The sequence below is a fragment of the Symphalangus syndactylus genome, chromosome 18 (genome assembly GCF_028878055.3).
Source record: "Symphalangus syndactylus isolate Jambi chromosome 18, NHGRI_mSymSyn1-v2.1_pri, whole genome shotgun sequence".
Lineage (NCBI taxonomy): Eukaryota > Metazoa > Chordata > Mammalia > Primates > Hylobatidae > Symphalangus > Symphalangus syndactylus.
This window is the reverse complement of record NC_072440.2, coordinates 24,649,940-24,676,011: the sequence shown is the minus strand read 5'-3', so window position 1 is coordinate 24,676,011 and position 26,072 is coordinate 24,649,940. Positions and strand designations below refer to the sequence as shown.

Here is a 26,072-nt window from a genome sequence, read left to right as displayed (position 1 = left end):
TTTCTCGTTTTTTTTTTTTTTTGAGACGGAATCTCTCTCTGTCGCCCAGGCTGGAGTGTAGTGGCACGATCTCGGCTCACTGCAAGCTCCGCCTCCCGGGTTCATGCCATCCTGCCTCAGCCTCCCAAGTAGCTGGGATTACAGGCGCCTGCCACCACGCCCAGCTAATTTTTTGTATTTTTAGTAGAGATGGGGTTTCACCGTGTTAGCCAGGATAGTCTCGATCTCCTGACCTCGTGATCCACCCGCCTCGGCCTCCCAAAGTGCTGGGATTACAGGCGTGAGCCACCGCGCCCGGCCATTTAAGTTTTTTTAAGCATGTTTTCTTTATAGGGATTTAAACATGTATAACTGTATCTACAATAATATACACCAAATTAAGAGTTCCTTTACTTGAAGTTTTTTACAAGCACATATATTTTTTCCTACATGTTAAAAATAAGTATTTCTGGCCGGGCGCGGTGGCTCAAGCCTGTAATCCCAGCACTTTGGGAGGCCGAGGCGGGCGGATCACGAGGTCAGGAGATCGAGACCATCCTGGCTAACACGGTGAAACCCCGTCTCTACTAAAAATACAAAAAATTAGCTGGGCGTGGTGGCGGGCGCCTGTAATCCCAGCTACTCAGGAGGCTGAGGCAGGAGAATGGCGTGAACCCGAGAGGTGGAGCTTGCAGTGAGCCGAGATCATGCCAGTGCACTCCAGCCTGGGGGACAGAGAAAGACTCCGTCTCAAAAAAAAAAAAAAAAAAAAAAAAAAAAGGACTTGAAGGAAATATCAATTGGGGAGTAAGAAGGGATATAATGGTAACAGGCATGAAATTTCTCAATAGTTTAAAAAGCTGTGCTACTGCACAGGGACATAAGCTCTTCTGAATTCAGAAGGAGCCGGAACATCTGAGCCAGAGGACACTGAGTACCGAGGATACTTGGCGCCCAGCCTTGGGGCAGCCGGCGGGACATGCCTGGTGTGAGCGATGGAAGTGAGGCCTGGTGCCCCCCATGACCCAACCCATCACCCTACACTGTCTTTACTATGCTACACACTGCGAAGCCACAGGCTAATCAGTATTTTCTGGAAAGGGAAAAAATAAGTTCCTGTGAGCTTTTGCACATCCATCCCTCCTTTGATGATTTCAGCCAACTCGTGTTTTCAAGTGAAAGCATCAGAACATTCTTCAAAAGCCAAAACATCCAGGTAGAAAGTTGGTCCAATTCAAGGCTTTGCTTACTGGGTTAAGAGCTTAGACTCTGGAGTGAAATAAACCTGGATTCAAATCCAAGGGGTCACTTAAAAGCTATGTGACCTCGGACCAGTTTCTCTGAACTTCAGCTTCCTAATTTATAAAATATGTCACTTTGGCCGGGCGCAGTGGCTCACACCTGTAATCCCAGCACTTCGGGAGGCCAAGGCGGGCAGATCACTTGAGGCCAGGAGTTGGAGACCAGCCTGACCAACATGGTTAAACCCTGTCTCTACTAAAAATACAAAAATTAGCTGGGCACGGTGGCGCGTGCTTGTAATCCCAGCTATTCAAGAGGCTGAGGCACGAGAATCGCTTGAACCTGGGAGGCAGAGGCTGCAATGAGCTGAGATCGTGCCACAGCACTCCAACTTGGAGTGAGACCCTGTCTCAAAAAAAAATTTCTTAAATAAAATATAATATAGTACTTTGTCAAAGGGTGGGTGTAATCAGTGCATGCTAATTTGTGTAAAGTAATGGCAGAGTGGGGACACATGGCATTATTATCTGCTATTATTACTAACACCATCATTATTATTATTAAGACTATTATTATGATTTTCAAGTTTGAATCCTCAGGGCCTGGCATAATAGGTAATCAATAAATGTTGGGCTTGTTAACAGAGGGTACCTCTGGAAGAAGGGATAGAAGTTACTGTATACATATATGCATTATTTAAATGTTTAATATTGTATTGCCTCTATAATAAAGAAAAAACAGGCTGGGCGCAGTGGCTCATGCCTATAATCCCAGCACTTTGGGAGGCCGAGGCGGGCAGGTCACCTGAGTTCAGTAGTTCAAAACCAGCCTGACCAACATGGAGAAACCCTGTCTCTAATAAAAATACAAAATTAACCAGGCATGGTGGCGCATGCCTGTAATCCCAGCTACTCAGGAGGCTGAGGCAGGAGAGTCGCTTGAACCCAGGAGGTGGAGGTTGCCATAAGCCAAGATCACACCATTGCACTCCAACCTGGGCAACAAGAGCAAAACTCCATCTCAAAAAATAAAAGAAAAGAAAGAAAGAAAAAAGGGGTTAATAAGCCCAGATGAGCCAGTCATCTGCAAGGCTACGTCCCTCATTAGCACTTAGTTTTGGCGCAATGGACTGTGAACTGCCCAAGGTCTTACACAAATCATTGAGACCCGAAGATAAATGCACTGGTCCAGGCGGGGTGGCTCACACCTGCAATTCCAGCACTTTGGGGGGCTGAAGTGGAAGGATTACTTGAGCCCAGGAGTTCAAGACCAGCCTGGGCAACATGGCAAGACCTCCATCTCTCATTAAAAAAAAAAAAAAAAATCAAAAAAACAAACAAATAAAAGAAATGCATTGGCTCCAAAATACAACAGAAAATTACAAAATACATCCGGCCTTAACAAAACAATTCTTAACAAAACTCTCAAAGTTAGAAAAACATAAAAATTCATCAAGAGTAGGCCGGGCGCAGTGGCTCACGCCTGTAATCCCGACACTTTGGGAGGCCGAGGCGGGTGGATCACGAGGTCAGGAGTTCAAGACCAGCCTGGCCAAGATGGTGAAACCCCCTCTCTACTAAAAGTACAAAAATTACAGCGTGCCTGTAATCCCAGCTACTCAGGAGGCTGAGGCAGGAGAATCGCTTGAACCTGGGGGGTGGAGGTTGCAGTGAGCTGAGATCGCGCCACTGCACTCCAGCCTGGGCAACAGAGCGAGACTCCATCTCAAAAAAAAAAAAAAAAAATCTATCAAGAGTCTTTTTCGGATGGGCATGGTGGCTCACGCCTGGAATCCCAGCACTTTAGGAGGCCGAGGTGGGCAGATCACGAGGTCACAAGTTCAAGACCAGCCTGGCCAAGATGGTGAAACCCCATCTCTACTAAAAACACAAAAATTAGCCAGGCACGGTGGCAGGCTCCTGTAGTCCCAGCTATTCAGGAGCCTGGGGCAGGAGAATCACTTGAACTCAGGAGGGGGAGGTTGCAGTGAGCCGAGATCGCGCTACTGCACTCCAGCCTGGGTGACAGAGTGAGACTCCATCTCAAAAAAAAAAAAAAAAGCAATATTTTCTAGAATAAACATATATTTTAAATAAAGGATGTAATTTTGATATGTCTCATGGGATGTGAGGTAAGCTCCAGACATATTGTTGCCCTGGAAGGTTGAAAATGGCCCAGCATATGAGCCCCCATTCCCACTGGCTCCTTACCTCTTTCACATAGAAGATGATAATGAATTTCAAGGTTGCAATTGCAGGGAGAAGAGGTGAGAAAAAGGCTCCAATCCAGCAGATGGTTTGCCCATAAACTATCCCCAGGACGTTATCAGGAATGGCAAACTCCTGCTGCCCCCAGCACTGAATCAGCTTCCAAGAGGAACAGTAGGTCACCAGGAGCCTGGAAACAGACAATTCTCATTCGGGCTACTGGTGTCTGCCAAGGCCACAGAACCGTATCACAAAGCTCAGGACTATTTCCATGCATATTTATCATGGACACTGGTTAGTCAAATGTCTTAAAGACGCAGAATATAATGAACTCTGGAATCATTAAGATCAGGTTCCAAGTCTCAGATCTACAGTTCAGCACTCAAATTGATACAATCCTTGACTTTTTGTTTTTTCTTTTTTTTCATTTTTTTTTTTTTTTTGAGACATGGTCTCACTCTGTTACCCAGTCTGGAGTGTAGTAGTGCAATCATAGCTCACTATACCCTCGATCTCCAAGGCTCAAGCAATCCTCCTGCCTCAGCCTCCCAAGTGGCTGAGACTACATGTGCATGCTTGGCTAATTGGCTAATTTTTGTTTTTTGTAGGGACAGGGTCTCGCTATTTTGCCCAGGCTGGTCTCAAACTCCTGGCCTCAAGTGATCCTCCTACCTTGGCCTCCCCAGTGCTAAGATTATGGGTGTGAGCCACTGTGCCCAGGCTTCCATATTTATTTTTAAGGGCTCACTGGACCTCTGGCCTCTGCCTAGATTATCTGCATACATGGGTAAAGAGTGGTTAAGTGAACAGAGAATAATAACAGAAATGACAACACAGTTTATGATAATCATGCTGGTGATAGCTAATGTTTTGTTGAGTTCTGTACCGTGGAGCGTTCTCAGTGCTTTTATCTGCATTAATTATCCCATTTACTCCTCACCACAAAGTTACTGGGTGGGTACTACTACTATCCCCATTTTACAGATGAGAAAATAGGCCAGAGCTTAAATAACTTGCCCAAGGTCACATGACTAGCAAGGGGCAGGGAGGGAGTTTGAACCCAGATCGGGAGACGGGTGTCCACTGCAGCCTGGAGTGTCTGCACCTTTTGTGCTGATGGCAGAAGGTCATCCCCAGCAAAACCTCATGGAAAGCTACCCCATTTCTGCTCTTCATGCTGCCTTTAGATGGGCAACTAATGAATGCTGAGGTCAACAGCCTGGAGCTGCTTGAAAGTTTCCATTTGTGAACAGACACAATGGTTCAAACCTGTAATCCCAGCACTTTGGAAGGCTGAGGCAGGAGGATCATTTGAGGCCAGTTCGAGACCAGCCTGTGCAACACAGCAAGAGCCCCTCTCTATAAAAAATTAAAAACTTGGCCGGGCGCGGTGGCTCATGCCTCTAATCCCAGCACTTTGGAAGGCCGAGGCAGGTGGATCATGAGGTCAGGATATCCAGACCATCCTGGCTAACACATGGTGAAACCCCATCTCTACTAGAAATACAAAAAATTGGCCAGGCATGGTGGCACACACCTGTAGTCCCAGCTACTTGGGATGCTGAGGCAGGAGAATCGCTTGAACATGGGAGGCGGAGGTTGCAGTGAGCCAAGATCGCACCACTGCACTCCAGCCTGGGTGACAGAGCAAGACCCTGCCTCAAAAAAAAAAAAAAAGGAAAGAAAGTTACCAGTTGTCAGATTTCCAGAGCTATAGAGTCATCCAGCAGCTTCCGAAATGCAGCTGCAATGGGACCCTCTAGTTGTGTGTGTGTGTATGTGTGTGTGTGCATGTGTGTGGTGGGGGTGATAATATGGGCACCCCTCACACTTACTTTCTAGGAAAATCCACGAAGAGTGTCACAGCCAAGATGATGATGAAGTCGAAGATCATCAGCTTGTACATTTCCTGCCCAACTTGGGTCTCCCAGCACTGAAACCAAAGAGAGTGAGGGAAACTGAAAGACCCTAGCTGAGGCAGAGAAAACCAGGCTCCCAAGACACCTTCTAATTCCTTTTCCAACTCCAGATCCTGTGGCTCCAGTGAGGGCATCAGCTGATGCAAACTCTGAGCCTCAGCACAGACTTTGGTTTCCAAGCCCTCAGAAGTACCTGGGGTTAGACTCCATGGGGCCAGACTCTGTCTCATCACTAGAACAAGAAAGCGAAGCAAATGCAGTTCAAACTCATGGCTTCAACCGCTGTTCTCTTGACCATGACACTGTATTCCAGAAGGACCCAACCAGCCGAATGCCCCCGCCCCGCAACTCACTGGGTAGAGTTTCTGGTTGTAGCCGCAGAGGTCACATGTGTCATCATCACAGGATGTGATCTTGGAGCCCAGCGTGAACACCAGGACACATATGGTGGCCAGCCGCATAAAGACACACCTTCGGAGAGAGAAGGAGGAGAGAGGATGGGAAGATGAGGCCCTCAGGGCAGCTGGTCCCTTGAAACTGGGGCTAGGGAATGTAGAAGCTGCCTTTATATTTTTTTTATTTTTTTTTATTTTTTTTTGAGATGGAGTGTTTGCTCCCAAAGTGCTAGGATTACAGGTGTGAGCCACCATGCCCAGCCCAAAGCTGCCTGTCTTAAAACCCCAGCCAGGCATAGTGGCTCACACCTGTAATCCCAGCACTTTGGGAGGTAGAGACCGGAGGATCACGTGAGCCCTTGAGTTTGAGACCAATCTGGGCAGTAAAGTAAGATCACCACCCCCTGGCCGTCTCTACAAAAAAAATAAAAATAAAAATGAGCAAGGTGTGGTGGTGACCCAGCAACACAGGAGGCTGAGTCAAGAGGATTGCTTGAGCCCAGGAGATCAAGTCTTCAGTGAGCCGAGATTGAGCCACTGTACTCTAGCCTCAGGGACAGAGTGAGAAAAAACAAACAAACAAACAAACCAATGTCGGGCATGGTGGCTCATGCCTGTAATCCCAGCACTCTGGGAGGCCAAGGCAGAGGGATCACCCGAGGTCAGGAATTCAAGACTGGCCTAGTCAACATGGTGAAACTGTCTCTACCAAAAATACAAAAATTAGCTGGGCATGGTGGCACATGCCTATAGTCCCAGCTACTTCAGAGGCTGTGGCAGGAGAATCGCTTGATTCTGGGGCGCGGAGGTTGCAGTGAGCCAAGATCACACCACTACACTCCAGCCTGGGCGACAGAGCAAGACTCTGTCTCAAAAAAAAAAAAAAAGCAGGCCAGCTGCGGTAGCACACGCCTGTAATCCCAGCACTTTGGGAGGCAGAGGCAGGCAGATCACCTGAGGTCAGGAGTTCAAAACCAGCCTGACCAACATGGAGAAACCCCGTCTCTACTACAAATACAAAATCAGCTGGGCATGGCGGCACACATCCCTGCAATCTCAGCTACTCAGGAGGCTAAGGTGGGAGAATCGCTTGAACCCGGGAGACAAAGGTGCGGTGAGATGAGATCGTGCCGTTGCACTCCAGCCTGGACAAGAGCAAAACTCCATTTCGGAAATAAATAAATAAATAAATAAATAAATAAATAAATAAGCAAACGCCTAAATGGGTACAGAATTTCTGTTAGGGCTGATGAAAAGGTTCTGGAGATGGATGGTGGTGATGGCTGCACATTAAATATTGGGGCTGTATTTAATGCCACCAAATCGTACTCTGACAATGGTTAAAATGGCAACTTTTATGTTACATACATGTGACTACAATTTTTTAAAAAGATCAGACAGCTGGGACCTCCTAATTCCGTGATGACGTAGTGACACTACAGGACATGACACATTCCTGAAAAGAACCAGTGGAATCTTTTCTGTATGAGCGTCGAGGGATGTCTGGTATGCTGAAAGTGAAGAAAAGTATGCTGCAGAGATATCACATAAATATGATCCAATTTTTGGAAGAAAAAACATGTGAGTGTTGGCACAAACAGAAGGAACTGTGTGGACAAAAACACACTGGATTCAAGGGAGGTAGGTGGAGACGGTGAGTTTTTGTTCCGGTTTTTTTTTTTTTAAGACAATTTTCTATTGTTTGGTTTGTAATACAAAAATAAATTAAATCGAAACATTTGGCTAACATGGTGAAACCTCATCTCTACTAAAAAATACAAAAAATTAGCCGGGCATGGCCGGGCGCGGTGGCTCACACCGGTAATCCCAGCACTTTGGGAGGCCGAGGCGAGCGGATCACGAGGTCAGGAGATCGAGACCACGGTGAAACCCCGTCTCTACTAAAAATACAAAAAATTAGCCGGGCGTGGTGGTGGGCGCCTGTAGTCCCAGCTACTCGGAGAGGCTGAGGCAGGAGAATGGCGTGAACCCGGGAGGCGGAGCTTGCAGTGAGCCGAGATCGCGCCACTGCACTCCAGCCTGGGCGACAGAGCGAGACTCCGTCTCAAAAAAAAAAAAAAAATTAGCCGGGCATGGTGACGGGTGCCTGTAGTCCCAGCTACTCAGGAGGCTGAGGCAGAAGAATGGTGTGAACCCAGGAGGCGGAGCTTGCAGTGAGCCAAGATCGAGCCACTGCACTCCAGCCTGGGTGACAAAGCAAGACTCCGTCTCAAAAGAAAGAAAAAAAAAAAAAAAGAAAGAATAATTTAAAGAATAAGGGAGGTTGGGCTTGGTGGTTCATAAGCCTGTAATCCCAACACTTTGGGAGGCTGAGGTGGGAGGATTGCTTGAGCCCAGGAGTTTGAGAACAGCCTGGGCAACGTGAGGAGATCCTGTCTCTACAAAAAATTAAAAAATTAGCTTGGCATGCTGGTGTGTACTTGTAGTCCCAGCTACTCGAGAGGCTGAGGCAGGAGGGTCACTTGCGCCCAGGTGACCTATGATCGTGCCACTGCACTCCAGCCTGGACAACAGAGCAACACCCAGTCTCAAAAAGAAAATGGAAAGAAAATAATGGGGGAAAGAGCAAACCCACGCCCTCTGCTCACTCTACTCATTACTAACATCACCTTCTGTGCCTCTGCTGGGATACAACAGGAAGGACATGGCATCCCTGAAGAGGTTTCCTTAACTAAAAACTGACACAGAATCTAACAAAAACTCTGAATCTACAGTCATTTACAGCAACTATGGGCATAGAAAAACAAATTAAACACACCAGGAAGAAACAATGGACGAAATCCAGAATAGGAGCTATTCTGAAGGAAAATGATCCAGTTTCTTCCGCAAATCAAAGGCCTAACAGAAGGGGGGGGGAACCCTGAAAATAATAAAAGAGATTTAGGAGACACGATGACCAAACAGCATGTGGGCCTTGTTTGGATTCAGCTTTGAACAAATCAACTGTGGAAAACCATCTGCAACCCCACTGGGGAGACCGCCTCGATTTTATTAGGTGTGATGATGGTTATATATTTAAAGCTCCCATCACTTAGAGATATAATGAACTTGGCTGGGCACGGTGGCTCACGCCTGTAATCCCAGCACTTTGGGAGGCTAAGGTGGGTGGATCATCAGAGGTCAGGAGTTCGAGACCAGCCTGGCCAACATGGTGAAACCCTGTCTCTACTAAAAGTATATTTTAAAAAATTAGCTGGGCGTGGTGGCCCGTGCCTGTAGTCCCAGCTATTCGAGAGACTGAGGCAGGAGAATCTCTTGAACCCGGGACATGGAGGTTGCAGTGAGCCGAGATCACACCACTGCACTCCAGCCTGAGCAACAGAGCAAGACTCCATCTCAAAAAAAAAAAAAAAATGAAGTGTTTACAGATGAGATGGCATGTTGCCTGAGATTTGCTTAAAATAATCTAGCAAATTAGGAGAGAATGGATGGAAACGAGATTAGCAAAATGTTGGGAATGACTGAAATGTAAGTGAAAGGCATATAGGGATCATTACACTATGCATTCTGTTTGAAAACTTTGAGACCAGGCATGGTGGCTCTTGCCTGTAATCCCAGGATTTGGGAGGTGGAGGTGGGAGGGTCACTTAATCCCAGGAATTCAAGACCAGCCTGGGCAACATAACAAAACCTTGTCTCTACCAAAAAAAAAAAAAAAAAATTTTAATTAGCTGGGCATGGTGGTGCGTGTCTGTAGTCCCAGCTATATGGAGGCTGAGGTGGGAGGATTGTTTGAGATCAGGGATTTGAGACTGCAGTGAATTATGATTGCACCACTGTACTCCAGCCTGGGGGACAGAGTGAGACCCCATCTCAAAAAAAAAAAAAAAAGAGTGATAGAAAATTTTCAAAATAAAAAATGTTTTAAATAAGATGCAAATGCAATCTAAGGAATTTGAAAACCAGAAAGAAAACTCTCAAGTCCTGCACAGTCCCACCTGGTCCTCTCCACTCATTTGTGTTAACTCCCTGGACTCTGCCTTATAGCTGTCATTTCTGACAGCTTTGGAGCAACCCCTCCTCTTAGGGTCCCAGCCTATGCCCTGTGCTATTATATGGAGCAAAAATATAATACCAAGGAGTAGACTCTCAAATCAAAGACATTTCACCATATATACAAATTCTGATTCATTCATGGGGGCTGTCTGAAGGTTGAGGGGGACTCTTGGCTCAGCAGGAAAATGCACCACAGTTGATTAGTGATGTCTGCCATGGGCAAGAGAGTGGGCAGGTGATGACTGGCTTGACTTGCCTGCCATCTTCATGTTAGCCATTACCTAAGGATTGTCAGCCGGATCTCAAAGGCTGGAGAATAATCCTCATAGCGGATGATCTTGGCGAAGATCACTGGGGTGATAAAATTGGCCAGGGTGATCACGATAGACGGTAGATACAATATCAAGAGGTTCTCTCCAAAAATCATCTTGTCGATTTCCTAGGAGGATAACAAAACTTATTAGTCAGGAGTATATAAGGAAGTTACACCACAAATAGAACAAAAAAGAACTCAACTATGCATGTTGGGCAAACAAAACATATTTGTCATTCAACATGGCCTGTAAACGTAAGTCACCTCGTTCCTTTTTTTTTTTTTTTTGAGATGGAGTCTCCCTCTGTCACCGAGGCTGGAGTGCAGGGACATGATCTTGGCTCACTACAACCTCCGTCTCCCGGGTTCAAGCAATTCTCCTGCCTCAGCCTCCCGAGTAGCTAGGACTACAGGGACCTCTCACCATGCCAGGCTAATTTTTGTATTTTTAGTAGAGACAGGGTTTCACCATGTTGGTCAGGCTGGTCCCAAACTCCTGACCTCAGGTGATCCACCCGCTTTGGCTTCCCAAAGTGCTAGGATTACAGTCATGAGCCACCGCACACAGCCGCCATCTCCTTCTTCAGATGTTCAAAAAGAGGTATCTAGTACTGTGCGGGAAGAAAACCAGGCTCTACTGGATTTATTAAGGAGATGTATAAGAAGACCCATGTATTCTGTATAAACGGGCAATTTAAAGTATCTTCAAGGGTGTAGAATTGATTGATTTGAAATTGAAATAGCAATTCCCTGCTTTCACAGTAACAGACTACTTAGACAATATATAGCCATCCACAATAAAAAGTAAATTTCCTAGCCTCCCTTGCAGCTAGGTACTACCATGTGACTAAATTCTGGCCAAGGGGATATGAGTGGAAGTTTTTAGTGTAACCTCCAGGTTATGCCCTTTAAAGGAAGAAATGTGCCCTCCTTAGCCCCTTCATCTCCTTCCCCTTGGCTAGAATGTGGCCATGGTGGTGAGCTATCTTGTACCAAAAGAAGACCATACCCAGCCAGGCGCAGTGGCTCATGTCTGTAATCCCAGCATTTTGGGAGGCTGAGGCAGGTGGATCACTTGAGGTCAGAAGTTCGAGAATAGCCTGGCCAACATGGTGAAACCCTGTCTCTACCAAAAATACAAAAATTAGCCAGGTGTGATGGCGGGTGCCTGTAACCCCAGCTACTCGGGAGGCTGAGACAGGAGAATGACTTGAACCCAGGAGGTGGAGGTTACAGTGAGCTGAGATCGTGCCACTGCACTCCAGCCTGGGTGACAGAGCGAGACTCTGTCTCAAAAAAAAAAAAGAAAAGAAAACAAAAGAAAAAAGAAGAAAAGAAAACCATATCCTAGGGAGGGCAGAGCCACAACATGAACGGAACCTGGACCCCTGATGATTGATTTCATAAAACAGAGCCACTAGACAAACTTGGAATTTTAAAGCCACTGCTATTTAGGAAAACCAAGGCCTTAGTTCATAAATAACAGTCAGGGATAAAACCCTAGTCCAGCCTAGTTTTGAATATTGCAAATTCCAGGAGCAGTAAGGATCTCAAACACTACACTTTAGATGCTTTTAAAAATTTCTCTAAGGCCAGGTGTGGTGGCTCACACCTGTAATCCCAGCACTTTGGGAGGCCAAGGTGGGTGGATCTCTTGAGGTCAGGAGTTCGAGACCAGCCTGGCCAACATGGTGAAACCCCATCTCTGCTAAAAATACAAAAATTAGCTGGGTGTGGTGGTGCATCCCTGTAATGCCAGCTACTAGGGAGGCTGAGGCACGAGAACACTTGAACCTGGGAGGTGGAGGTTACAGTGAGCTGAGATCACACCACCACACTTCAGCCTGAGTGACAGAGTGAGACTCTGTCTCAACAACAAAAACAAAAAAGTTCTCTTAAAAGTGAAAACTGGGCAGGGCACAGTGGCTCACACTTGTAATCCCAGCACTTTGGGAGGTGGAGGCGGGCAGATCACCTGAGGTCGGAAGTTCAAGACCAGCCTGACCAACATGGAGAAACCTCATCTCTATTAAAAACACAAAATTAGCCGGGCTTGGTGGCACATGCCTGTAATCCCAGCTACTCAGGAGGCTGAGGCAGGAGAATCATTTGAACCTGGGAGGCAGAGGCTGCAGTGAGTCAAGACAATGCCATTGGCCGGGCGCGGTAGCTCACGCTTGTAATCCCAGCACTTTGGGAGGCCGAGGCGGGCGGATCACGAGGTCAGGAGATCGAGACCACGGTGAAACCCCGTCCCTACTAAAAATACAAAAAATTAGCCGGGCGTGGTGGCGGGCGCCTGTAGTCCCAGCTACTCGGAGAGGCTGAGGCAGGAGAATGGCGTGAACCTGGGAGGCGGAGCTTGCAGTGAGCCGAGATTGCGCCACTGCACTCCAGCCTGGGCAACAGAGCAAGACTCCGTCTCAAAAAAAAAAAAAAAAAGACAATGCCATTGCACTCCAGCCTGGGCAACAAGAGTGAAATTCCATCTCAAAAAAAGAAAAAAAAAGTGGAAACTGATCACCTCTGATTTGCAGGTCTTGATCATATCAGCCAAACTTGTATCTCCATATGTAAAACAGAAATGACGATGGTATCTACCTCACAGGTTTTCAGTGCACTAGGCATAATATCCAGCCAGAGTACAAGTTAACTTACCTTCTTCATGTGCTCTTGCGAGAAGACAGTTGCTACATATATTGCATAAAAGCATGCCCCTAAAACAGCCAGAACAATACAGTTCAAAAACAGTCTCAAAGAGTAAATGCGTATTGTCTCTTCCGAGGTCCTTTCTGCTATTTTCTGCCGTATTCTTTCTTCCTCCAGATCTGCCTGAAGATAAAAGAAAATCCATTTGTGAGCAGTGGGATGAAGGGATACTCAGGGATAGAAATTGATTCATCATTCTCTCCCCATCCATCTTTAAGAGTTCTAGCCAGGCATGGTGGCTCACTCCTGTAACCCTAGCACTGTGGGAGGCCAAGGTAGGAGGATCACTTGGGCCCAGGAGTTCAAGACCAACCCTGGCAACATAGTGAGACCCTATCTCTACAAGAAAACCCAGAAGAATTAGCTGAGTGTGGTGATGAGTGCCTGTAGTCCCCACTACTCGGGAGGCTGACGTAGAAGATTGCTTGAGCCTGGGAGTTCAAGTCTGCAGTGATGTATGATCACGTCACGGTACTCCAGCCTGGATGACACAGTGAAATGCTATCTCAGAAAAAAAAAAAAAAAGACATCTTTTAAATATTCATCTCCCCCAAGATACCATCCTAGACTTAGCTCAACTCCTTTTTTTTTTTTTTGAGACAGAGTCTCGCTCTGTTGCCAGGCTGGAGTACAGTGGTCCAATCTTGGCTCACTGCAACCTCTGACTCCCTGGTTCAAGTCATTCTCCTGCCTCAGCCTCCCAAGTAGCTAGGATTACAGGCATGCACCACCATGCCCAGCTAATTTTTGTAATTTTAGTAGAGACGGGGTTTCACCATATTGGCCAGGATGGTCTCAATCTCCTGACCCTGACCTGCCTCAGCCTCCCAAAGTGCTGGATTACAGGCATGAGCCACCACACCTGGCCTAACCCAACTATTTTTTATGTCTACTAAGGGCCTAAGTAAAGGTAGAACCTCCTATTTAAGACTGCAGTTGGGCTTTGCAATAAATGTGAAAACAACTATAAACTATTCATGATATTACTTAAATATAGTATGTGTCATTTCTTCAAACACAATACAGGTGAGGTGTTGTTATTTTTTCTTTTACACAATCTAGTAGTCTCTGCTTTTATTAGGAGAATTTAATCTGTTAGTATTTAGTGTAAGAAAGAATAGATTTGATTTGATTCCTTCCATTTTATTATGCTTTTGATTTATTTGTCCCCTCCTCCTTTTCTTTGATGGGTTTATTAACATGCTATTCTTTACTCCTTTCTCTCCTTATTCATTTGGAAACTCTCGTGTACTTTTTTTTTTTTTTTTTTGAGACGGAGTCTCGCTCTGTCACCCAGGCTGGAATGCAGTGGTGCAATCTCAGCTCACTGCAACCTCTGCCTCCCAGGTTCAAGCAATTCTCCTGCCTCAGACTCCCGAGTAGCTGAGACTCCAGGCATGTGCCACCATGCCCGGCTAATTTTTTGTATTTTTAGTAGAGATGGTTGGAAACTCTTGTACTTTTTTTTTTTTTTTTTTGAGATGGAGTCTCGCTCTGTCACCCAGGCTGGAATGCAGTGGCGCAATCTCAGCTCACTGCAACCTCTGCCTCCCAGTTCAAGTGATTCTCTTGCCTCAGACTCCCGAGTAAGGCATGTCCCACCATGCCCGGCTAATTTTTTGTATTTTTAGTAGAGATGGGGTTTCACCATCTCTACTAAGGATGGTCTCGATCTCCTGACCTTGTGATCTGCCTGCCTCAGCCTCCCAAAGTGCTGGGATTACAGGCATAAGCCACCACGCCCGGTCTGTACTTTTTCATATGCTCTCCATTCCACACTATTGTCATAACATTCCCTCCTTACTCCCGTTTCTCCTGGTATAAGCAGTGTTTATGACAGGTCCTCCTCAGGTGGAAAAATAACAGTGTAAAGTAGCAGGGTATGGGGAAAGACATCACCTCTTTCCAGCCACTGCGTCCCCACCCCACTTCCCAGTCCCAGTTCACCAGTGCTCCTGTTCAGGTCTAGGGTAATCAACCCCAGTAACGTGTTCGCTGTGAAAAGTTCTTGAAAGCTACAGAGGGGTAAGTTGCTAAGCACCAGGGACAACCTGTCCCCAACCCTTGATCCTCTGCAAGCTGAAAACTCAGGCTCCAAAGGCAGGACCTTGCTGGTGAGGACCCCACCACGGGCAAACCCAGGAGCACTCACTCGGAGCTCGTACCGCAAGCTGCTGTGCTTCAGATCCGCCATGCTGCGGTTAGTGATGCAGAAGTCCCAGCCAGCAAATATCTTGTTGCAGTAGCTCTGAAAGTGCTCCTCACTCCGAATCAGGTTGATTTTGAATCCTTCCACCGACCTGACCCCAAAACACAATCATCCTTCTTATAGAAAGAACAGCAAAAGAGAGTCCCCTGAATTGGCTCTGTCTGAAACTTAAAAAGTTAGACATAGCTGCATTTTCAGCCCATTGTGACATGGTCAGGTTTGGGGCCATTCTAAATATATGTGGCAGCTAACAAGGTGTCTCATTGTTGATCCTTTCCTTTTACCCATCTAATCGCTTCAATCACAGCTAGAATAAAATCCAAATTTTTTTCCCCAACTTTTATTTTAGATTCAGGAGTACATGTGCAGGTTTGTAACCTTGGTAATATTGCATGATGCTGAGATTTGGGGTAGAAATGGTCCCATCATCCAAGTACTGAGCACAGTATCCAATAGTTCTTCAATCCTTGCCTCCCTCTCTCCCTCTCCACTCTAGGAGTCCTCAGTTTCTTTTGTTGCCATCTTTATGCCCATGAGTACCCAATGTTTAGCTCCCACTAATAAGTGAGAACATGCGGTATTTGGTTTTCTGTTCCTGCATTAATTTGCTTTGGATAATGGCCTCTAGCTGCAACTATGTTGCTGCAAAGGACATGATTTCATTCTTTTTTATGGCTGTGTAGTATTCCATGGTGTATGTGTACCACATTTTCTTTATCCAGTCCTCCGGTGATGGGCACCTAGGTTGATTCCATTTCTTTGGTATAGTGAATAGCACTGTGATGAATATACGAGTGCATATGTCTTTTTGGTAGAACGATTCATTTTCTTTTAAAATCCAAACTCCTTAATACAGCTTAGATATCCTATATGATCCAGCTCTGCCGTCGTCTCTCCTCCCATGTAACTGTATTTGCTTTCTCTCCTTTCTATAAATACACAAATTCCTGTTCCTGCCTCTGGGACTCTACACTTGGGAATTCCCACTACCATCTCCAAAGATGATGCTCCTCTGACCCTCCCTGTGGCTGGTCTCCTTTCCATCCTTCAGGTTTTGGCTTAGATAACCCCTTAGATAACCCCTGCTAGGCACAGTGCTGAGGTGTTCATTCACCTGCCTAGTTTATTGATCCTCCCAACAACCCTTCCAGGTATGCACATTTCACAGATGAAGAAAATGAAGGATTACCCTCACCTCCCCATGTAAGGCTATAACCCCCACTTCAAGTCAGTCCCTTTTATTTATTTATTTACTTATTTATTTTTGAGATGGAGTCTCACTCTGTCACCCAGGCTGGAGTGCAGTGGTGCGGTCTCAGCTCACTGCAACCTCCGCCTCCCAGGTTCAAGCAATTCTCCTGCCTGAGCCTTCCGAGTAGCTGGGATTACAGGCACCTGCCACCATGCCCAGCTAATTTTCTGTATTTTTAGTAGAGACAGGATTTCGCCAGGTTGGCCAGGCTGGTCTCAATCTCCTGATCTCATGATCCGTCTGCCTCAGCCTCCCAAAGCGCTGGGATTACAGGCATGAGCCACCGCGCCCAGCCCAATCCCTTTTGTTTAATTCACAGGAACGACACTAAACTGCAATTATCTTATTCATCTGTTTACTGCTTGTAACTCCATACTCTAACTAAATTTTAAATTCCTTGAGAGCAGGTACCCTGGCTATCTTGCCACCTTTATATCCATAATGTATGGACTATATACTTTGGTTAACATGCAACTGATGGATAAAGCAATGACTAAATGACTTAAATAGCATATTAACTATTTAGTGAGCACCTGTTTAGGTCAGATATAATTCTCTTGCATATTTTTATTCATTCAACTGCTTTCATGGAAAAAATACACCTGGCACTTGGTATAAAACACCAGATGCTATACACAGTCCTCTGTAGATGAAACAGGTTATTTTTAGGATTTGCCAGTGAGGCATGAAGACAATAGAAATGGAAGGAATTGTTATGATCAGTCATTCTGCCAAAGGATTACAGCAAAGAATTTATGTCAGAACCACATGGAGTGCTTTCCCCAAATCCAGGTTCCCAAATGGTTTCTTATCTGAGATTTTCAATTCGATAGGTCTCATGTGAGCTCCAGAAATATGCCATGTTACAAAGCTCATGGTGACCCACCCCAGTTGCAAGCCTCTGATTCAGACCATACCTACATTTTATTTTATTTTTTACTTTTTGAGATGGAGTCTCACTCTGTCACCCAGGGTGGAGTGCAGGGGTGTGATCATGGCTCACTGCAGCCTCAACCTCCCCAAGTTCAGGTGATCCTCCCACCTCAGCCTCCCGCATAGCTCAAACTACACGTACATGCTACCACACCTAGCTAATTATTTGTATTTTTTGTAGAAATAGGGTTTTGCCATGTTGCCCAGAGTGGGTCTTGAACTCTTAGCTCAAGTGATCCACCCACCTTGTACTCCCAAAGTGCTAGGATTACAGGTATGAGCCACTGTGCCTGACCCAGACCTACATTTTATAGATGAGAAAACTAAGATCCAGAGGAAGGAAAATTATTTCCCTATATCCAGAGAGTTAGGTGGCAGAACTGGTGCTACTTTGGTGATAATGATGATGATGATGATAACTGTAATTAATAAATGTCTATAAGGTGCTAGGCACAGTGCTGAGCTGTTCATTCACCTGCCTAGTTTGTTGATCCTCCCAACAACCCTTCCAGGTATGCACATTTCACAGATGAAGAAAATGAGGCTCAAAGAGGTGAACTGACATTCCACCCATGGTCTCGGGCCTACAGAGTCCATACTCTTTGTCACTCTGTGGCACATCCACTTCCTGGGCTACAGCAGGCCTTTCTCCCGTTAAATCACACCCAGCCCTCCCTCCATGGCCTTCCCCAGAAAGCAATCAAGGCCTTGAGCTTGAACAAGATTCATAGGTAGATTCGCTGTGCAACTAACCTTATTCATTTGGCCAGGCATGGTGGCTCATGCCTGTAATCCCAGCACTTTGGGAGGCCAAGTTGGGTGGATAACAAGGTCAGGAGTTCGAGGCCAGCCTGGCCAATGTAGTGAAACCCCATCTCTACTAAAAATACAAAAATTAAGCCAGTCGTGGTGGTGTGCACCTGTAATCTCAGCTACTTGGGAGGTTGAGGCAGAAGAATTGCTTGAACCCGGAAGGCAGAGGTTGCAGTGAGCCAAGATCACGCCACTGCACTCCAGCCTAGGTGACAGTGCAAGACTCCGTCTTGAAAAAAAACAAAAACATGGCCAGGCGCAGTGACTCACGCCTGTAATCCTAGCACTTTGGGAGGCCAAGGCAGGCAGATCACAAGGTCAGGAGATCGAGACCATCCTGACTAACACGGTGAAACCCTGTCTCTACTAAAAATACAAAAAAATTAGACAGGCGTGGTGGCAGGCACCTGTAGTCCCAGCTACTCAGGAGGCTGAGGCAGGAGAATGGCGTGAACCCGGGAGGCGGAGCTTGCAGTGAGCTGAGATCGCGCCACTGCACTCCAACCTGGGTGATAGAGCGAGACTCCATCTCAAAAAAGAAAAAGAAAAAAGAAAGGAAAAGAAAAGAAAAAAAACAAAAACAAAAAACCTTACTCATTCTTCAGGGCCCCTTCCAAGGCTTTGGAAGACTCTAGCAATGTGTTCCTATGGTCTTATTTGGGTTTTTTTTTTTTTTTTAAATCATTTACAAAGCATATTTTCATACTCTTTGTCTTAAAGATGGCACTTCCAAATTGTCTAGCCTGTAGGTCCATAAAACTTGGATCTCCCCTGGCACAATCATGGAAACCCAATCAACCAATATTTCTTTACCAAGCATCTCTTTGCCCCTCAAAAGCAGCCTGAGGCTGCTTCTCATTTGTACATAGTACATTTGGGTGGGGGATGGACGCTCACTAGTTCACGTTCATCTCATAGATTTTCTGACTCAGGATACAAGTGCCCAGTCGGCATTGGGGTTTTCTTTGCAGTGGTGAATCCTGGTCCTTACGGAGGGCCAAATCTATCTGCAGCACCCTAGTCTCTTCTGCACCTGTAATAAGGAGCTTTGCAGCTCCATGGCTTACAACACTGTGCATGCTCTCACGAGGACAATCATGTAGGCAAGAAAGAGGCCCATCCATGATACTAGGGCAGAGATGGCAACCCCCCTGGTGCAGAGATGGCAAGCTGTCCATCAGAAATTTGTGGTTCACCTTCTATAATACAGTGTCACTGCTGGGTAATAGCTGCTCAGCCAGGAACAATGTTTCCCGGCCTCCCTTGCAGTTGGCTATAGTCATGTGACTGAACTGTAGCCAATGGGATGTGAGTGATGTACACCACTTCCTGGTCTGGCCTATAAATACCATCCTCATGGTTCTCCTCCATGCATTTTCCTTTCCCATCCCTCGGCAGAAACTTCGAAGCCACATGCTGAAGATGGCTGAACTTTGGTCAACTTTAGTCCTAGAATACTGTAAGATGAATTCTACCACACTAACCTATGCCCCTACCCAGAACTGTCATGTAAAAGAGAAATACAGGTTTTGTTTTTGTTTTGTTTGTTTGTTTTTGAGACAGAGTCTGGCTCTATCGCCCAGGCTGGAATACAGTGGCACGATCTTGGCTCACTGCAACCTCCGCCTCCCAGGTTCAAGTGATTCTCCTGTCTCCGCCTTCCAAGTAGCTGGGACTACAAGTGTGTGCCACCACGCCCAGCTAATAAAAAAGAAATAAAATTTCTATTGTGTTTGGGTCATTGTACCTTTTGTACCTGTTGTTTGTTAAGGAAATTAATACTCTTCTCTTTCCTTGGGAATTGCTTTCTCTCCCTAAACCACTTGTCTCCCACAGGAAAAGCCATGTTGTCATAGGACCCTAGACCCTGGCCACAGCTGAAGGAGCACAGTGCTGAGCACTTGAACTACCAGCGGCTCATCGCAGACACACTGCTCCCCATGGCCATGGTGGAAGGGTCAGGGCTGGGAACCTGAATGAAGCAGACATAACAAGTCTCTTCTAAGGATTTCTGCACCTGTGACCCAGGAGGTCAAGGCTGATGCAAACTATAAGATGCCCTATTTCCCACCACTTAAGAAAGGCGGCCGGGCGCGGTGGCTCACGCTTGTAATCCCAGCACTTTGGGAGGCCGAGGCGGGCGGATCACGAGGTCAGGAGATCGAGACCATGGTGAAACCCCGTCTCTACTAAAACTACAAAAAATTAGCCGGGCGTGGTGGCGGGCGCCTGTAGTCCCAGCTACTCGGAGAGGCTGAGACGGGAGAATGGCGTGAACCCGGGAGGCGGAGCTTGCAGTGAGCCGAGACTGCGCCACTGCACTCCAGCCTGGGCGACAGAGCGAGACTCCGTCTCAAAAAAAAAAAAAAAAAAAGAAAGGCACCACTATACCAAAGAATTGAAGACGAGGGATTCTTGCTTTTGATGTTGTTCCTAAGCCATGGCTCCATCTTTGTCCTTCCTGTAATTTGAGTTTCCTCCCTTCCTTGGATCTGTGAGCCACTCAATAACCCTCAGGGTTAGGTTTCTCCTACTTACAACCCAGTAGAGACCTAGTTAACATACACACCGAAGCAAAGGAAGGGGTATGTGTGCAGTGGGGTGGGATTGCCAGATGTGTTCAGTAATGATTGAGTCGAGAACCCCAGGCCAGGCTCACACCTGTAATCCCAGAACTTTCGGAGGCCAGGGTGGGCAGATCACCTGAGGTCAGGAGTTCGAGACCAGCCTGGCCAAACTCTACTAAAAATACAAAAATTAGCTAGGCGTGGTGGCACGTTCCTGTAGTCCTAGCTACCCAGGAGGCTGAGGCACAAGAATCACTTGAACCTGGGGGGCAGAGGTTGCAGTGAGCGCCGAGATTCCGCTACTGCACTCCAGTCTGGGTGACAGAGAAAGACTCTGTCTGGGAAAAAAAAAAAAAAAAAGAACCTCAGTCTGCTAGTCTGCTACTCCATCCCAAATCCTGACTTCTATTTCTCCCAGGTCTCTTCAGCTGCCAATGTACTCACAAGCCCTTCCCCACAAAACCCACCATTGGACTCCACTCATCCTTTAGGCAATGGCTCCCAGAGCTCCCATCTCCAATAGCCTCCAGCCATCAAGGGTAATTCAGAGAGAATGCAAAGGCAGACTTTACCTTTTCACTATCCAAAGAAGGCTCAGGGCCAGGGAGGCGATTGTGCTTAGCAAATACACCAGGGGCAGATCATAGGTGAAGTTCTGAAATTTCACCCCATCAATGGTGTAATGTCCGTAAAAGAGGCTAGTTTCCTCCAGGAAACCCTGAAACGAAGCCAAGAGCATGAGGTCAGACTGGTCAGCTCACTGCAGGGAACCAGAAGAGTAGTCCCTGCCTCAAGGAACACAAGTTCCAGTGTCCCCTTTCCTCTCTGTATCCCCAGAGACTGGAACAGCCCCAGAAGCACAGGGAGTACTCAGTGTTTGGTAAATAAAGCACTGATAAAACCCTGGCATTAAAAATGAACAGGTGGGCCGGGCAAGGTGGCTCACGCCTATAATCCCAGCCCTTTGGGAGGCCGAGGCAGGCAGATCACCTGAGGTCAGGAGTTCAAGACCAGCCTGGCCAACATGGCGAAACCCCCGTCTCCACTAAAAATACAAAAAAATTAGCCGGGCCTGGTGTTGCGCGCCTGTAACCCCAGCTACTCAGGAGGCTGAGGCAGGACAATCGCTTGAACCCGGGAGGCAGAGGTTGCAGTGGGCTGAGATCACACCACTACACTCCAGCCTGGGCAATAGAGTGAGGCTCTAGCTCAAAAAAAAAAAAAAAAATGCACAGGTGGCTGGGCGTGGTGGCTCACACCTGTAATCCCAGCACCTTGGAAGGCCGAGGCAGGAGGATTACTTGAACCCAGGAGTTTGAGACAAGCCTGGGCAACATAGAGAGATCCTTATCTCTACAAAATTTTTTTTTTTTAAATTAGCTAGGCATAGAGGTGCATGGCTATGGTCTCAGCTGCTCGGGAGGCTGGAGTAAGCCGTGATTGTGCTACTGCACTCCAGACTGGGTAACAGAGCAAGACCCTGTCTCTGAAAGAAAAAAAGCACATATAACAAGCCAAAACTGAAATTAAGAATAAAATTCCATGTGCCATAGCATCAAAAAGAACAAAACATTGCCGGGCGCAGTGGCTCACGCGGTGGCTCCCAGCACTTTGGGAGGCCGAGGCGGATGAATCACGAGGTCAGGAGATCGAGACCACGATGAAACCTCGTCTCTACTAAAAACACAAAAAATTAGCCGGGCATGGTGGCGGGCGCCTGTAGTCCCAGCTACTCAGAGAGGCTGAGGCAGGAGAATGGCGTGAACCCGGGAGGCGGAGCTTGCAGTGAGCCGAGATTGCGCCACTGCACTCCAGCCTGGGCGACAGAGCGAGACTCCGTCTCAAAAAAAAAAGAATAAAACATTAGGACTAAATTTAACTAAAGAAGTGTAAATCTCGTGCTGGGCATGGTGGCTCACGCCTATAATCCCAGCACTTTGGGAGGCCGAGGCAGGTGGATCACAAGATCAGGAGATCAAAACCATCCTGGCTAACACGGTGAAACCCTGTCTCTACTAAAAATGCAAAAAATTAGCCGGGCGTGGTGGCAGGCGCCTGTAGTCCCAGCTACTCGGGAGGCTGAGGCAGGAGAATGGTGTGAACCTGGGAGGCGGATCTTGCAGTGAGCCGAGATCGCGCCACTGCACTCCAGCCTGGGCAACAGAGCAAGACTCCGTCTCAAAAATAAATAAATAGATAAAATAAAATTTAAAAATTAAAAAAAAAAAGTGCAAATCTCGGCCAGGCCGGTGGATCATGCCTGTAATCCCAGAACCTTGGAAAGCCAAGACAGGTGGATCACGAGGTCAGGAGTTCAAAACCAGCCTGGCCAACATAGTGAAACCCTGTCTCTACTGAAAATACAAAAATTAGCCAGGCATGGTGGCACGTGCCTGCATTCCCAGCTACTCGGGAGGCTGAGGCAGGAGAATCACTTGAATTCGAGAGGTGGAGGTTGTCGTGAGCCAAGATCACACCACTGCATTCCAGCCTGGGCAACACAGCGAGACTCTGTCTCAAAAAAATAATAATAATAATTAAAGAAGCTCTAAAGAAACAGAAAACATCCCATGTTTATGGATCAGAAGATCTATGCCAAATTCCTCAAAGTGATTTGCAGATTCAACATCATCCTTAGAATCCTAGCTGGCTGCCTTATAGAAAAACTGACAAGCTGATCCTAAAATTCATATGGAATCACAACACACCCAGAAGAAGAGCCAAACAATTTTGAAGAAGAAGAATAGTAAGGCCTGGTGGCTCAGAAAACTCTCTGACTTCTTCTCCTTCTTTTTTTTTTAAATAAAAAAGTAGAGATATGGTCTCGCGATGTTGCCCAGGCTGGTCTCCAACTCCTGGGCTCAAACGATCCTCCAGCCTCAGCCTCCCAAAGTGCTGGGATTACAGGTGAGCCACTGTGCCCAGCTGACTGACTTCTTATGGTGGGAATGATTGAACTCCTCAAATGATTTCCTGCCTCCATCCAAGGAGACAGGAAAACTCCAGGAGAGTGAAGAAGAGAACAGATATAGCAGAAACATTGTAGGTAGGTATTACATAGAGGTTCCCTACAGCATTGCTTATAAAGGAAGGAAATGAGAGGAAATCTGAATGTCCATACAGAGATCAGGCTAGAACACTAAAAATCCATATTATGAAATATCAAGCAAGACCATGTGAGTGCACAGAGAAAGGTCAGAGGTCAAGTAGGCTGTATACCATGGGGTTAAATGTTCAGTGACCTCTGGGGAGGGATATTTTCACTTTTACTCTATAAATTCTGTATTTTTCATGACAACTGTGCATTCTTGTGTGTATGTGTGTCTTCTTAAAACAAATTTATTGAAGCTGAGCATATTTACATTATACAATTGTGCATATTTGTATTTTAAAATTATACAAGACAACCGTGCATTCTTATATTATCTGGGTAATTAAGTCATCTGTTAACTGGAAAAGAAAAAGTAGAAGCAGAAGGCTCCATTCTCCTTTCAACTCTCCCAAAGGCCATAAATACATGTCCAACCAGAAGAAACCTGTTTATACTGCCAAGGGCTGATATCAGGGCTATCACCAACCTCTCCCTCAAAATAATGTAACAATTACAGGGGAAAGGTCTGCTGGGCCTGGAAAATATTTTCTGATTTGATAATGAGCTTGGTTCAATTGTTTTCAAGAAAAATGAGCCCCTGTTTGATCTCTCTGGCCCTCTTTCACTTGTGCCTATTTACATTTAGATTATTAACAATAACATTAAATTAAAATTCAGTTTCCCAGACACACTAGACATATTTCAAGTGCTCAAGAGTTAGTAGTTCTGGGCCGGGCACAGTGGCTCACACCTGTAATCCCAGCACTTTCGGAGGCTGAGGCAGGCAGATCACTTGAGGTCACGGGTTCGAGACCAGCCTGGCCAACATGATGAAACCCCATCTCTACTAAAAACAAAATTTAGCCGGGTGTCATTGCACATGTCTGTAATCCCAGCTACTCAGGAGGCTGAGGCACAAGAGTTGCTTGAAACCAGGAGGCAGAGGTTGCAGTGAGCCAAGATTGCACCACTGCACTCCAGCCTCAGTGACCGAGTGAGACTCTGTCTTTAAAAAAAAAAAAAAAGTTCAGGCACGGTGGCTCACGGCTGTAATCCCAGCACTTTGGGAGGCCGAGGTGGGTGGATCACCTGAGGTCAGGAGTTCGAGACCAGCCTGGCCAACATGGTGAAACCCTGTCTCCACTAAAAATACAAAAATTAGCTGGGTGTGGTGGCGGGCACCTGTAACCCCAGCTACTTGGGAGGCTGAGGCAGAAGAATCGCTTGAACCCAGGGGGCAGAGGTTGCAGTGGGCCGAGATCACGCCAATGCACTCCAGCTTGGGCGACAGAACGAGACTCTGTCTCAAAAAACAAACAAACAAAAAAGAGTTAGTGGTTCCACTGTTATACAGCACAGGTCCACATTCTCCAGATCATTGCAGAAAGTTCTCTTTCAGACAGAATGTTATCATGCTTACTTTATTGAACATCTATAATCAAGCACAGCTAACTCTCCTATAAAATTTTTCCTATCAGGGAGAAGGTTACAGCATGTGAAGAAACTTCTTTTTTCACAAACAGAAACTTTTCTTGTGGGATGTAATCTAAAGAAATGGGGTTAATAGCAGCTCTGGGATTTGATCCGAACTTTGCTTTCTTTTTTTTTTTTTTGAGACGGAGTCTCGCTGTCACCCAGGCAGGAGTGCAGTGGCGCGATCTCAGCTCACTGCAAGCTCTGCCTCCCGGGTTCATGCCGTTCTCCTGCCTCAGCCTCCTGAGTAACTGGGACTACAGGCACCCGCCACCATGCCTGGCTAATTCTTTGTATTTTTAGTAGAGACGGGGTTTCACCGTGTTAGCCAAAATCTCATTGCTTTTATGGTAGCTCTAAAAGGTTTGTATTGTCACCTTCTAAAAAATTATTTTGGCCAGGTGCAGTGGCTCACACCTGTAACCCCAACACTTTGAGAGGCTGAGGCAGGAGGCTTCATTGAGGCCAGGAGTTTGAAACCAGCCTGGGCAACATAGTGAGACCTCACATCTCTAGAAAGAAAATTAAAAATTAGCCAAGTGTAGTGCACGCCTGTAGTCCTAGCTACTTGGGAAAATCGTTTAAGCCCAGGAGTTTGAGATTATAGTGAGCTATGATTGTGCCACTACACTCTAACCTGGGCAACAGAGCATGATCCTATCTCTAAAAAAATCAACAGTGCCAAGTTTGAGAAACCCTAGTCTAAAGGGCAAAGATGGCCACTTTTCATAGCTGCAATCTTATTTGCTGAAAAAAGTGAAATAAAAAAATGAAAAACCACAAAATCTGTTTTTTAAGATGGGGTCTTGCTCTGTTGCCCAGGCTGAAGTGTAGTGGTGCAGTCTTGGCTCACTGCAGCCTCAATCTTCTGGGCTCAAGTGATTCCCCTACCTCTGCCTCCAGAGTAGCTGGGACTACAGGTGCACACCTCCACCCCCAGCTAATTATGTTTA

The 26,072-nt window shown here is 46.4% G+C and overlaps 1 protein-coding gene across 3 annotated transcripts in view; it reads right to left on the bottom strand.

Annotated features, from left to right (window-relative positions):
* TMC7 (transmembrane channel like 7) overlaps positions 1 to 26,072 on the bottom strand; it is a 75,270-nt gene that overhangs the window by 13,193 nt on the left and 36,005 nt on the right. For all 3 annotated transcript variants that reach the window (XM_055253812.2, XM_055253813.2, XM_055253811.2), the window contains exons 6-12: positions 21,128 to 21,273; positions 14,934 to 15,081; positions 12,731 to 12,904; positions 10,041 to 10,198; positions 5,701 to 5,818; positions 5,264 to 5,361; positions 3,432 to 3,618 (exon numbers count right to left, since the gene is read on the bottom strand). In XM_055253812.2, coding sequence (XP_055109787.2) covers positions 3,432 to 3,618; positions 5,264 to 5,361; positions 5,701 to 5,818; positions 10,041 to 10,198; positions 12,731 to 12,904; positions 14,934 to 15,081; positions 21,128 to 21,273 — 1,029 coding nt within the window. The remainder of the gene's footprint in view (positions 1 to 3,431; positions 3,619 to 5,263; positions 5,362 to 5,700; positions 5,819 to 10,040; positions 10,199 to 12,730; positions 12,905 to 14,933; positions 15,082 to 21,127; positions 21,274 to 26,072) is intronic.